The 14,687-nt window shown below is 41.7% G+C and overlaps 1 protein-coding gene across 1 annotated transcript; it reads left to right on the plus strand.

Moving 5' to 3' along the window:
- The first annotated feature begins 516 nt into the window (after positions 1 to 516).
- On the plus strand, positions 517 to 14,462 carry wnt7ab (wingless-type MMTV integration site family, member 7Ab). The gene is made up of 4 exons (XM_080443440.1): positions 517 to 975; positions 2,484 to 2,710; positions 7,567 to 7,838; positions 11,949 to 14,462. Exons 1-4 carry the CDS (start codon positions 905 to 907, stop codon positions 12,429 to 12,431), a joined length of 1,053 nt encoding a protein of 350 aa, XP_080299566.1. The 5' UTR covers positions 517 to 904; the 3' UTR covers positions 12,432 to 14,462.
- Positions 14,463 to 14,687: the final 225 nt, after the last annotated feature.

Raw genomic sequence — 14,687 nt, forward strand, 5'->3', positions numbered from 1 at the left:
TTGACTTGAGTAAAAGTACATGAGTATTGGTATCAAAATATACTTAAAGTACCCAAAGTAAAAGTACTTCAAATGTATAAAAATCTTTAGAAAATAGCAGATCTACAAGCTCACAATGTGTTGCATCGAGACACATTGTGAGGTTGTAGATCGGCTATTTTCAAATGGCCGAGGCCTATATAGGGCTGAAGTGGTTAATGTATGTTTTGTAATAATAATCAAAATCTGCAAAGTAACTAGTATTAAACTAAAGTTTTCAAATCATTAAGTACAAGTATTTGTATAGTAAAAGTACAGAAAATTGGAAACACTCTGGTAAAGTTAAAACAAATCAAAATCAAAAATCAAAATTGTACTCAAGTCAAGTACAGTACTCGAGTACATGTACTCAGTTACTTTCCCACCAGTGCTCTCCTGTCCTGTGTGAACAGTGTGAACAGTGTGAACACGCCCCAGATAGATGAGATCAGACAGATATAAGAGCTCATAGCTCAGACCTGTGCGGGTAGCAGCAGCAGCAGCAGCCAGGAGGAGATCAACTCAACTGTGAGAAAAAGAAGCACCAACACTTGCTGCTCCACCACCAGCACTAAGGGTTAAAGCCTACCTGTCCCGGGACACCAGCCTCGCAATGACAAGAGGGCAGAGCAAAGAAGAAGGGGCCACGTAAAAAAAGGGACTTTTTTTGTGGGGATCACTTTTTTTTTTTTGGTGCCAGGCAATGAATCAATTAAATATTTGAGTGTAATTTTTTTTATTTATGAGATCCGTCACTTGGAGTTGGAGTTTCTACTTCTTCCTTGGACTACTTATTACCTGGGCTGCTGCTGTTGTTGAGGACGATCACCGGAGAAGCAGACATCAGCACAGTGTGGGGATCGTTGTATGAAGTGGAGGATTCACCATGAGTCGGAGAACTCGCCGTTGGATTTTAAGAGTTTTACTTTGCCTGGCGATTGTTTATTTGAAAATTGGGTGAGTTTTTGCCGTTGATTAGGCTACTTGTGTTTTAGTTTAATTCGCCACTGCACCGTGAGCTTGTAGATCGGCTATTTTCAAAATATTTTCTACATCTGAAATGGGACATTGTGCATAATGAGTACTTTCTACTTTTGGTACTTTAAATACATTTTGATACCAATACTTTTGTACTTCTACTCATTTTATCGTGGAGTGGATGTTGCAGACCGATTCGAAAGACTTCTAAGGCTATTATTGTAAAATGTAGCCTACACATTGAAAATAAACTTGTAAAAAGTTGCTACTGGCTTTTATTTCCTTTTATCCTGCCCAAAAACATCTTGATCATGTTTTTGATCTTATGATTTTTAATCTTGTTTAATATGTTATTTTTCTTTTTTGTGTAAAGCTGCATTTGATGTCATGAAAGGTGCTATAATACAAATAAAGTGTAATATTATAATCTCGTGCATGTGCACAAGGCAGAGAAGAATCAAACTCACCTTGTGATTAATAAAGAAACAAAAACAAAAACATTTATTATATAAAACCCATGCTTATAGGCTATAATTTATCAGTAAGGCTCTTGGTTATGTTAAATAATTGGATATGATTTGTCAATTTGACAATAACACCAAGGTAGGCTCTGCAGCGTGAAGTCTATTGGCATATTGATGAACATTATTGGTAACCATTTCATTTCAATTTGTAATCAATTATTCAAATGTTGTAAATGTTGTCCACATTTTTACACTATGTTAAATTAACAGGCTGTTAGTTAGCTATACTAATGCCTTGTAGCCTATAGGTTTTATAATTTAGTTCAGTCATGTAGTTGTTTTATGGTTTAAACTTAATTAGCTATACATGCTAGAAATGTCCAAATGTAATTAAGACATTTAGGCCTAATAAAATAGCATCGGACAGTCATACTAAAATGTTCTTTACTAAACGAAAGACCAGTGGTGTACTGTAAAGTAACTAAGTACAAGTACTTTACTTGAGTATGTATGTCCAATTTTCAGTACTTTTACTTCTACTCCACTCTCAGAGGCAAATATTGTACTTTTTACTCCACTACAATTATTTGAAAACTTTGATTAGGTATAGTTACTTTGCAGATTTGGATTATTATTACAAAACATGCATTACCCACTTCAGCCCTATGTACATTTCGGCCATTTGATCTATTTTCAAAATATCTTTCTACATTTGAAAAAAATTGAAATGGGACGTTCTGCATGATGAGTAGGCTACTTCCTACTTTTGGTACTTTAAGTACATTTTGTGACAATAGGCTTCTGTACTTTTACTCAAGTACATTTTGAACTCTGGACTTTTACTTGAAACAGAGTATTTCTATATTGCAATATTGATTCTTTTACTTAAGTAAAACATTTGAGCACTTTTTCCACCACTGGAAGACATTTAGGCCTAATAAAATAGCCTCGAACAGTCACTAAATGAAGGACTGATCTGCTCATCTCATTTACAATCCATCCATGATCTCCCATCATCCACAGTGGCTTCTCGTCGGTGGTGGCCCTGGGTGCGAGTATCATCTGTAACAAGATCCCAGGTCTGGCTCCCAGACAGCGGATCATCTGCCAGAGTCGCCCCGATGCCATCATCGTCATCGGAGAGGGAGCGCAGATGGGCATCAACGAGTGTCAGTTCCAGTTCAAGAGCGGCCGATGGAACTGCTCTGCGCTGGGAGAGAGGACAGTCTTCGGAAAAGAGTTGAAAGTGGGTATGTTTGCCTGTCAATTATACATTTTGATTACAACGTGCTTGCTTGAGACTTGTTTTTGTTTTGTTTTTGTCACTAAAAATGCCTTAAATTGAGCGCCTTTACATGAAAGTCCATCTCAAAACGTCCATTATAAAACTCTCGCCCCAAAACACAGTCGCCCCGGGGCAAATCCGGCGACCTAGGAACGGTCGCCACCTGGTGTTCCTATCCTAAACGTAACCTCAGTGAACAATGCATGAACCTAACCTTATTCATATACTTAACCTCAGTAAAACTACACCTAAACCTAAACTTATTTCTAACCTAATATCCTCAGTAGGCCTAAAACTAATATAAGATTAGCTGGGGGCGAGCGGTCCACGAAAAATAAATGGGGGTGAGCGTGTTTTGGGGCGAGTCTTCCAGTTACCAACGCATCCACGTGTGCGTAACGCGTCAAGTGCGCAAACGTTGCCATGTGGTATGTTTTCATTCAAGCAGCAGCTAAAATGCAACAAATGGTCTTCAATTAAAACATCCAGTACGTATTTAAATAAGGAGGCATGTTTGTATAATAGCCTACATGTTGTGGGCTAATTAAGAATTCATGTATGTGCAATATCCTTTAATGCAGTATAGCCTACATAATCAAAATGGTGAATTTTGTCTTCCAATGCTCCAGGATGATAAAATCTGCTTGCTCTGTACATTTCAATCTGACAATGTTTGTGATGATCATGCCATTGCCACCAGTAAATTACATCCTCTGTTAACTTTCCATAGTGGTTCTCAAAGTGGGGCTTATGGAGGGACACTCAGGGTTCCAAACGGACCCTTACAGATCTGTAACTCTGAGAGTTCCATTTGTATACTCAGATGTATGGGTGTCCTTGAAATAAAATAGAAAAAAGTTTGAGAACCAGTGTTCCAGAGGATCCAATGAGCAGCTATAGTGTCATTTACAGCAGGCCTAGTTCTCCAACTAACCAAGTGAGGCTCTCTGAGCATTTTATAAAAGGCATCTGAAGCCAGCTCTACAACAAAGCTCCGGTGAATGTTGCCGGCCTCTCTTTTCAGCCAGACAGAGAGAGTCTCCAGAGACGCATGTCCACCAGTCTTTATCCTGTCTAACGATGGGTGCTGTGGCTCTCACTGTATACGGCATGTTGGGATCTTACCACGGGTATAAGTTACATTGACGGAACAGTCGAGAGGACAGGAAGATTTGAAAGTGCTCAACGACACTCATGGGAATTATTAAGAAAAAGGGAGAAGAGAAAAAAAAAGTTCAAACTGGTGTTGTCATTGTTGACACAATAGTCTCAGACAGGCACATGGGACATTACAATGGATGACAAGTCTTGATATTATGACCAGTGGCTTTCTGTGTGAGCACTCTGTTGACATACACCAGTGGTTGTATGATAAAATATGTATGTTAAAATGTGTTCTCTCTTTTAAAAGCATGACGACAGAATATTGCAATATTTTGGTTACTGCCTGCAGTCTGCAAGGAGTTTGTTTTCCACAGTTTTTTCCTTCTCCTCCTTCATGTCAGTTATTTTATATTAGAGTTTCTCCAGTGGTGGAAAAAGTACTCAAATGTTTTACTTAAGTAAAAGTATCAATACTCCAATGTAGAAGTACTCTGTTACAAGTAAAAGTCTGGAATAAAAAATTTACTTGAGAAAAAGTACAAAAGTATTGGTATAAAAATGTGCTTAAAGTACCAAAATTAAAAGTTCAAAAATGTTTGAAAATAGCAGATCTACAAGCTCACAAGTACTTTAAGTACAGTACTTGAGTAAATGTACTTAGTTACTTTACACCACAGAGTTTCTCGCCACCACTAGTGTTGTTATTGAACAATAATGGCTCAAATACCTTTGTATTCAATGGTCAGTATAGCAGCTGTTTGGGGCCATCTTTCCTGCTTTCTGTTGGTGAGAGGGGATTATCTCGTCATGCTGTTTGAGGTGAAAGCAGTGGTGGTTCCCCGATCTGTTCCTCTGAATGAATGGCTTAAGCCCGTCAAGATTCTCCGGGTCTATAGTTCTTTAAGAGAAGAGTCCAAGGCTATGGCTTGGACAACCGTGCCAAATAGATTGGTTTCACTGATCAGATTAAGCCGGTAGAAGGCGAACGGGTGTAAATGAATGCCATTGTTGGTGCTTTAGTCGGAGCGAGGCTCTCTCTGCAGTCTGCACCGCTTTCACTGAGGACATAGGAAGAGTAACTGACCCTGCACTCAGATGAATGTGAGGTGTTTTGATGTTCGGTGCCATCGATCTTAGCTACTCGCGAGTAATATTAAGAGGTGGGGTGTAGAGAGTTATGTGATATAGACCAGTGGTTCTCAACCTGGGGGTCCAGCTTGATTTTTGGGCGGGGGTCCCCAGATGACAGCGAAGTGACAATTTAAGGACTTTTAAGACCTTTTTAACCCATTGATACCTGGAACGCATCTGTGTCACTTTAGATGTCTTTGGCTATTCAAAAATAGCAGATATACAAGCTCATAGCGCGGCACCGAGTGCCGCGCTATGAACTTGTAGATCTGCTATTTTTGAAAAATCGTGATTTATTGATTTTTTTGATTTTTTTCAAAAAAATGTTAGGATTTAGAAAACATTTTTAAGAATGGTCTCAGGTCTTAATGGGTTAATACCTAAAAAAGGAAATGGAAAAAGACCATTACTGCATCAAAAGTAATCAACAATGGGGCTAGGCTATTTTCACATGCCTTAACTCCTACAATTCCGAGTGCTTGTCAGGATGGGGGGTCCCCAGTTCAAATTTGATTATTTTGACGGGTCCCCAGTTCAAATTTATGATTATTTTGGGGGGTACCCGGCCAGAAAAGGTTGAGAACCACCGATATAGACGTCAAACAGTAAATGTGGCACAACAGTAGCCGTGTACTGCAGTAGACATTATTGCCATTTCTTTTTAGTTTTCCAGTGTCTCTTCTGTTTTTAAGCTCTTCCACCGTGGTTCTTACGAGATCACAAGGAATGCATACCATCCTTTGTTTTTGAAGCCCCTTGCGTTCAGAACTCAAGGGGAAAAATTAACAACAGTGCAGTCAGGACTGGCCAACTGTGTCGACACACCTTCATTTCTGGCTACGAGCCCATTGACTCTATAAAAACGTCCACATAATTGATGCCTCAATATGAGTTTTTTTTTTCTCTTTCTTTCCTTTTTTTTTCTTCAATGGCAAGGGCATGCATCCAAGATGTTTATCAGAAACATGGCAGCCTCACAGTCAACCACGTTGCAGGAGGAAGTGCTGGGGGAGAGTCACGTTTGTTTTGAACAAAAGAGAGAGACAAGATGAGTTTGTTTACACCTAGATATGATGCATGCTGTCATCGGTGGGTTTCCTGTTTACATGCCGGGGCGAACGCGATACCTGCTATTTGAAACATGATAAATACCGCATTTATGAATATGCACATCTGCACACGGTGCATGTTCCTGCATGCGTTGCTCCGCGAGAAGAAATGGTTTGCATTATGGCAGAGTGGAAGCAGATCTAATCTCAAGATGGATATAAGCCTGGGCTCTTGAATAAAATGTTTCCTTATGGCTCATATTTCCTCATGGGCCTCGTTATTTGTTTTGACTCAGGAAACCTTGCTTTGGGATCTTCCCCGTAAATTCTGGCAGGTTAACTTTTAATTATTTGTCGATAAATTCAGGCCCTCTCCAGTGTGCGTAAATGATTTGTGTAGCTTGGACTTGGAAGAGATAACCCCGGCGTGAAGATTCTAATGTTAGCCTCCTATGAGTTTGCACAAAGCGTACCAGTTTCTGATGGGGGATCAATAAACTCTTCCTTCCCCAACAAGCCCCTTTTATCCATGCTGCGTTATTGACAGTGCTGTTCACAGCCATTTTGGTTCAAAAGGCAGGAGCGTTTCCAGGTCAGGTTGCAGAACACTGCAGCCCTTGAGTGATGTGTCAGTAAGACTGTGATGTAAGCACACATACTGTTAATGGTTAAACGCTTTTTTTTCTGCTCCCTGCTTATTGTATTTTCCCTGGAGACCGGAGGAGCATCGCTGAGGTTTTACAGCGTGGCTCTGTATAGGAGGCTGGCCGTCAATAAGAGGGTCTGTGTGCGTGTGCGTGTGTGTGTGTGTGTGTCCGTCCGTCCGTCTGGACAGACCGTCCTTCCGTCTGTCTGTTTGCCAAGAATTAATCTCGCAAACCCGTCAACTGATCAGCAACAAATGTCTGCCAGTAGGCCGAAGAAGTACCTCCTGTTTTATATATCTTTTAAAATATCATAATGGAAGTCAATGGCCTCAGATCGGGGCTGAAACCTTGCCCAAATTTGGAAAAAATACATCAAAGATTCGTCATAGATACGTCATAGATACGCGACTGACGTCATTATAGATGTGTGATGTCACAGGCTGTGGTCACGTGACGTCCCGGCATTCCACAATGGGAGCTACGCTGTTCCCATATGGATCTGCAAGATTCACACGATGGATCCCATTTCTGACCTCCCTTCGTGTTCTCTTTGTATGCAAAACTATTCGTGAAATGACATACCGTTGTTGTCGGGCAGAAAACTCTTATCTCCATATTCAAACTTTTTGTGTTTTTTCGTAAATTAACGCCCCACTTGATCATACTACAGCGTCACACAAAAACATCAAAAGTAGCAGATCTACAAGCTCGAAACGCGGCGCGAAGCGACGCGTTTCGAGCTTGTAGATCTGCTACCTTTGATGTTTTTGAATTTGAATCCTGAAAAATGTACAGTTTCGGAAATATGAGGTTTCCACCCGACAGAGACGATACACAACACTTATTAAAACATACATTCTACCTCCCATTTTCCCGTCTTTCCCCTATAGGCAGCAAAGAGGCGGCGTTCACGTACGCCATCATCGCGGCGGGGGTGGCCCACGCCATCACGGCGGCGTGCACCCAGGGCAACCTGAGCGACTGCAGCTGCGACAAGGAGAAGCAGGGCTTCTACGGCAAGGGCCAGGGCTGGAAGTGGGGCGGGTGCTCGGCGGACATCAGCTACGGCCTGGGCTTCTCCAAGGTGTTCGTGGACGCCCGCGAGGTCAAGCAGAACGCCCGGACGCTGATGAACCTGCACAATAACGAGGTGGGACGCAAGGTAAGGTGGTCGCTCGCACAACTCTCTCACAACAACCACACGACCTGCAGTGGTGGAAAGTAACTAAGTACATTTACTCAAGTACTGAACTTAAGTACAATGTTGAGGTATTTGTACTTTACTTGAGTATTTCCAATTTCCAATACTTTTACTTCTACTCCACTACATCTCAGAGGCAAATATTGTACTTTTACTCCACTACAATTCTTTGAAAGATTTAGTTACTAGTTACTTTTCAGATATAAACTATGATATAATGAAACATACATTAACCACTTTAGCCCTATTTTATACATAGGCTATTTGAAAATAGCAGATCTACAAGCTCACAACGCGTCGCATCGCGACGCGTTGTGAGCTTGTAGATCGGCTATTTTCAAATATTTAGTACTTTTGGTACTTTAAGTACATTTTGATGCCAATACTTTTGTACTTTTACTCAATTACATTTTTAATTCTGGACTTTTACTTGTAAGAGAGTATTTTAATATTGCAGTATTGGTACTTTTACTTAAATAAAAGTAAATAATTTGAGTACTTTTTCCACCACTGCACGCCTGTCACAGTTATCACACGATGGCCTGATCAACATTAGTTGAGATAATGATCATCAATTATTTTTTGCATAATTGTCAGAATCGTTTCCCTTCATCTGTATGAATTCATCTGTGAAAAATAGCGAAAATATCTGATCTACAGGCTCACAACTTTGTGAGCTTGTTCATTGGCTATTTTCTCTGTTATAGAAAACATTTGAAAGTGTTGGCCATAGGACAGCATTTATTTTGATTATTGGTGCCGGTCGTTTCGGTTTATATTTCTGTTATTTTACATATCCTGTGCAATTTTAGTTTACAAAGCCTAAAAGGCAAACAGAAATAAAATGTTCCAATGTTCAATGCGGGGGAAAAAACTCAATTAAATCATTAATCATAGTTATTTGTACTAAGATTTCATGATTGTGACACAAACCTACTCACAACTCACATACTAGTTGGGCTTTATACACCCTTAATGAATGATTGCACAGGTCCACATTTACCGTGTAGCATGGGGAAATGGCTCATTATCGCAAATCTTTGGAGACACAGAATGAAACGTAAGCGATGACAGACTGTTAGGTTGAGATGTTGATTAATGAGAGGGATTAACAAGTGTGAGATCGGCCACAGTAGTAACTGTGGCTGTGGCGATTCGGGAGGCCTCGCCGTGCTTTTGGACGGGTGAATCTTGCCAGGGATCTGGGCAACGGGGCCAAGATTAAACAGGCAGCGGAATAAAGGGTTTCTTGTAGGGGAAGAGCTCTTTAAGTGGCAGGGTTTGATTACAACCCAGATCTCTCATGCTGAAAACAGATTGACACTGTACAAAAGGGCATTAGCTCGGTCCCCCATGCGCTGCACTGTTGGGACCATATACAGTTACCTTTGCTGCATTCCCTGACATGGTTTATCTAATATCATCAACCCACATCAGTTGTGATGTGTCAGTACATGTGCCATGGAAATGTTTGCTGTTTTGATACAACTTTTTGCTCATCACTGAGTCATGCGTTTTTCCATTTTTGCACACTTGTGGACTTTACCGACTAGAGTGCCAGACAAACATAATCGCCGAAAACAGCAGCAGACCGTCCAGGGTTTTTCTTTGTTTGTGATGCGTTCACATGCTCGGTGCGCGGTCCCCTTGCATCCATGGCTGCAGACACTGTGGAGAGACTGAGAGACTCCAGCAAGTCTGGAGGTTAAAGATTGAGTGGAATAGTGTGCCAAACAGCCAGGGTGAGGCTCTTTTGCACCACACTGGGGTTAGTGAAGAGGAAAGAAGCACCTCTCCCCGAGTCAACCCAGCTTCCCTCTCCTTTCTTTCTTTCTCTGGGTGCCCACAGAGGGGCGATTCACACCAGCGACGCGTCCCCACGCAGACTGAAAAGCCTCCTTCTCACACATTGTACCCGGGAGCAAGATCACTGCTGCCTTTCTGTGCGCCAGTTTCTGAAGCCCCGGACTCTGATTGGCTTATCTAGACAGCTAAATTGCCTCCCAGCGAAGCGAGCTACACTCATGGCTTCAAACCCATCAGTGGTTTTACTCCGTCCCCTTGTCTCTGGTAATAAATGGACTCTCTGTTTTGATGGCTGTCCCCCCACCCCCCTAGCCTTTATTTATGCTAATCAAAGCAGCAGCAATGAGCGTGAGCAGTGCTCACAGCTCCCAGGTTCCAAGACGTCCACACAAAGGCTGTCACAAGTGTTGGTCACAGGACGGCTGATGGATTAGTCAAAGGAGAGCCGAGACAGGTTGTTTATCAGTTCTCCTTCTCTCGTCTGCAGTTTCCATTTGGGTCTTATGTCTAATTTATTATAGTCCGTGGTAAGACGGAGTCAACTGGCCGACAGTAACTGATTTTTCCAGGTAACAACCCATAGCTGACGTATTAAAAGTTTGACTTTTTAATTCAACTGCTTGAACCCTAGCGTCGAACATCCGTAAAAAATAGCCAATCTACAAGCTTATAACTTATATTTATTTATTTATATATTAACTTATATTATTATTTAAGATGTGCTGTAGAGCAAAAACAGGTGGGGCCCTAGTAAAGAGTCCTGGGGCACTCCCTTCAACTACGTATATAGTGGTTAAGGACAGCGGGACACAAACGATCAGCATTTGAAGAGTTGTAAAGACGCGTGAATGAAATTCCTTTTCAAAAACGGTGCTGACCTTATTTGCGGTGTGTGACTGACTGACGTTGCAGCGAGTGGCGGTGCGATGGTGTGTCATCCTGTGTCATCGTAGTGCGTATGTCATCGGCTCAGGGTTTTGCCGTGATCCCAGTCACTCAGCACCTTGTACAAATCACTCCTGACATTTGTGTATTGTGTGTGGTGGCTACACACACAGAGCCTGAAATCTGATACAGTATTTTGGCTTCTGTGTATACAGTACCACGGTGCTGCAGCACGCCCACTCCCCACCCATACAGAGCATTTCACCTGCATAGGTTTTTTTTCTATTTGTTTGTTTTTTGAGTTTTTCATTTTACATCAAAATGTTTTTTTTTGTAAATTGAGACTACAATATGAAACACTTTGCCTAATTGAATTTGAGCAATGAATGGTTCCCATTGTTTACATGCGGCTGTAGGCTTCTCCAAACTCTGTCAACAGCACTTATAAAAACAAGCGATATCTATAAAGCTGCAACAAATAACAGTTTTTTTTTTAAGTGAATACTTCAAGTGAATATTTCTGACCAATCTGTATGGCAGAGTATGTTATTATAATATAACTAACACAACTGGGGTCTACCATGCTCTTCTATTGAGACATTTAGATCCTGTGGTCGGGGAGGACCACTACTGGTTGACAAGTGGAATTGCACAAATTTGCAAAGTGCAATGTATCGTCTTTCCAAACAGGCTGAACGTATACATTTGGGCTCTCACGTAGGGGACCTGGGTTCGAATCCCCGGGTAGGACATAGAAGTTATGGGTGGCAGATTTTAAAACCTGTTAAAACCGGGAAAGCATGTCATTATAGATTTTAGCTATATAGTATATACTGTATAGCAACACAAGTTTTTATGAAAACTCTTAAGGTCCTTACACACCGGGCGATTTTTTTCATGCAAATAATACGTTTTTTTTTAAAACCTTATAAAGTCAATGCAAGCTTCCACACCAGTTTCGCGGAGCGAAAAAAGCGTCTTCTAATTATTCGGAACGAGTCCGAATTTTGCGTATATTCGCATATTCGCCGGTGTGTAACCGCCTTTAGGCTTTAGAACATTGGTTTAGAACAGTGGTTCTCAAAAATAGCAGATATACAAGCTCACAGCGCGCTGCGAGCTTGTACATCTGCTATTTCTGAACATTTTTGAACATTTTTGAAAGTGTGATTTTTTAAATACAAATCTTCTCTTCTGGGGGTGCCTGGCACAAAAAAAAAACAGATGTGGGGGTCCACAGCCAAATACATATCATTTTGGGGGTCCTTGTGGCACGAAAAAGTTTGAGAACTACTGATTGAGAAGGCATGATTTGCAGAATCGCCTCAGGTCTTAATGGCTTTTAAACCAACTTTCTCTTTGTGTGTGTGTGTCCACTAGGTCCTGGAGAAGAACATGCGACTGGAGTGCAAGTGCCACGGCGTCTCCGGCTCCTGCACCACCAAGACCTGCTGGACCACGCTCCCCAAGTTCCGCGAGCTGGGCTACATCCTGAAGGAGAAGTACGCGCACGCCGTGCACGTGGAGCCCGTCAAGGCCAGCCGCCACAAGCGGCCCAAGTTCCTCAAGGTCAAGAAGCCCTACTCGTACCGCAAGCCCATGGACACGGACCTGGTCTACATAGACAAGTCGCCCAACTACTGCGAGGCCGACCCGGTCACGGGCAGCCTGGGCACGCAGGGCCGCGTGTGCAACAAGACAATGATGCAGCAGATCAGCGGGTGCGACCTGATGTGCTGCGGACGGGGCTACAACACGCACCAGTACTCCCGCGTGTGGCAGTGCAACTGCAAGTTCCTGTGGTGCTGCTACGTCAAGTGCAACACGTGCAGCGAGAGGACAGAGGTGTACACCTGCAAGTGATATTATTTATTGGACGACGGCCGTGCGTGTGCGTGTGTGTGAGTTGTGCGTGTGGATACGTATGCATTTTTGTTCACGTCTGTCTTGTGTTGTTCTTGAGTTTGACCGATGTATGTTTTCATGGACAGAGTAACCGTTATGTTGTACAAGAAGGGTTATGTGTTTTTTCGCAGCCTTAGTCGTCGACAATGTGGAAGCTACTGAATACGTTGAATATGGAGCCTGACGTCTTGTTTTTGCACACAAAGCCCCTTTTAAACCAACCAACCCCCCGCCCCCATGTGATGGATTTTTTTTGTGTTTCGCTGGAGTGCAATTTGAGGAATCAGTGCAACATCTACCATAAAGGGAAAACAACTCAAAACGAGGACGTGTGGTTGGACGGGGCCACCGTGTGTGTGTGTGTGTGTGTGAGTCATTTAGACTGGAAGACTTTAAGCTATGGGATGTGTACGGACACGCTGGGCCGGCTGAGGAAACGGACACTAGCCGACGCTCTTAAATCAATGCTGGATCGGGAATGCTGGACTGACTGACTGCTGTAGTTCTCTGCTCCTAGCTTGTCCTAGGAACACCTTTATGCACAGACGAGAAAAAAATACGACACCGCCATCGGGAATATTTAACATGCTGTATTTAGAGATTAAAAAAATAATTAATATTAATTTATTTTATTAAAAAAGAAACTACTGATTTTTTTTTTTTTTATCCGTTCTGGAACAACAATGACTAGATGAGGGGAGGTTTGTGGTTTATATAAATGCAATCGGAACTAGTCCACACGGTAAATATACACTGGAAATGACTGGAATGTGTTGTTCCACGTGAAGCTGCTGTGGATTCGATTTCTGACCTGGTCTTTCTCATGAGTTTTGTCTTACCTCTGTTTGCTGCTAGTCTAGAGAATCCCACACTTTTTTCTGAGGTAGAACGTTGAACACTAACTGACTGATTTCAACACTCCCTCTTCAAGCTGACATATGGCTCTTTTGGACTGTACAGAGAACCGAGCGTACTGTACCATGGCGTGCGGTGTAACGTATTTCCCAGGTTCTGGATTTGTTTCCATTATGCTAGCTATACGGCTCGGTTTCAGATAAGGTTCTCAGTACCTACAGTCATTTTGGGCTCTGCTCAGGAGGTTGTATGTAAAACGTGAGTTACGGGAATCCAGAACTATGTTGTAAATGTCTTAATATATAAACTAAAAAGTGAAAATAGACGATCTACACGCTCACAACATGCCACACATGCCACACATGCATTGTGAGATTGTAGATCGGCTATTTTCACTTTTTTATGAGTTTATTTTTTATTTTTATGACGTACCTCTGCCCCCTTCTGGGGTGGTCGTAGTTATAATTGAAACAAAGAAATTCTCTGGTTCTGGAAAGTTTCAGGTAATGGAAGGTACTGGGTTACCCTCAGTCAAAAAGAGCCATTAAAAAGGAGTAGTTCACCCCAAAAATGACTTATTTTATATCAATGAAAAAAAAGAAAAAAAAGGGAAAAAAAAGGGTTTTGTCGCATTCCTAAGCCAATAATTTGATTGGCTCAGGAATGCGACAAAAAACGAAAAATCTCAATGAATTCAGGGCTTCATGGTGGTGTGTAATTGATCGAAAATAAGTCATTATTTAGGGGTGAACTACCCCGTCCTTAACAGTACGCCTCCTTTATACTTAGTTGAGACCCACGTGCAACTCAGTATAACTCAGGCTATGCCTTTTTTTTAACGCGACATATTCACCGGTCAGAAACACAGGCACATTTTCCACTTTTTGGTAAAAATATTGGTTGATAGAGTATATTTTGTAAAAGGCTATTTTTATATGAATGTCTTATTTATATCTCTTGCATATTCAATGTCCAAGATTCCCCCCCCCCTCTCCATCCTTTTGTTGTTAAACCCACATGAGAAAAGCTGATAATTATGTTAAGTATGACCCTCTCTGTCACTGCCATAGTTGTATATCGTATGTGATAGAAACTGTTCAAACTGCTGTGTGTTTACTGCTGATGGAATACAGAAACAGGAAAATTAACCAGACATGGCTCTGAGAGTTTGATTTTCTTTCATGTCTGGATGACGTACAGTACATTACTACTGCCAGTGGTGGAAAGTAACTAAGTACATTTACTCAAGTACTGTGTTTAAGCTACCATTTTGATGTATTTCCAATTTTCTATACTTTCACTTCTACTCCACTACATGTCAGAGGAAAACGTTGTACTTTTACTCCACTGCAATTATTT

This window comes from Gymnoscopelus braueri (assembly GCF_963280865.1).
Source record: "Gymnoscopelus braueri genome assembly, chromosome: 12".
In the NCBI taxonomy this organism is placed as follows: domain Eukaryota; kingdom Metazoa; phylum Chordata; class Actinopteri; order Myctophiformes; family Myctophidae; genus Gymnoscopelus; species Gymnoscopelus braueri.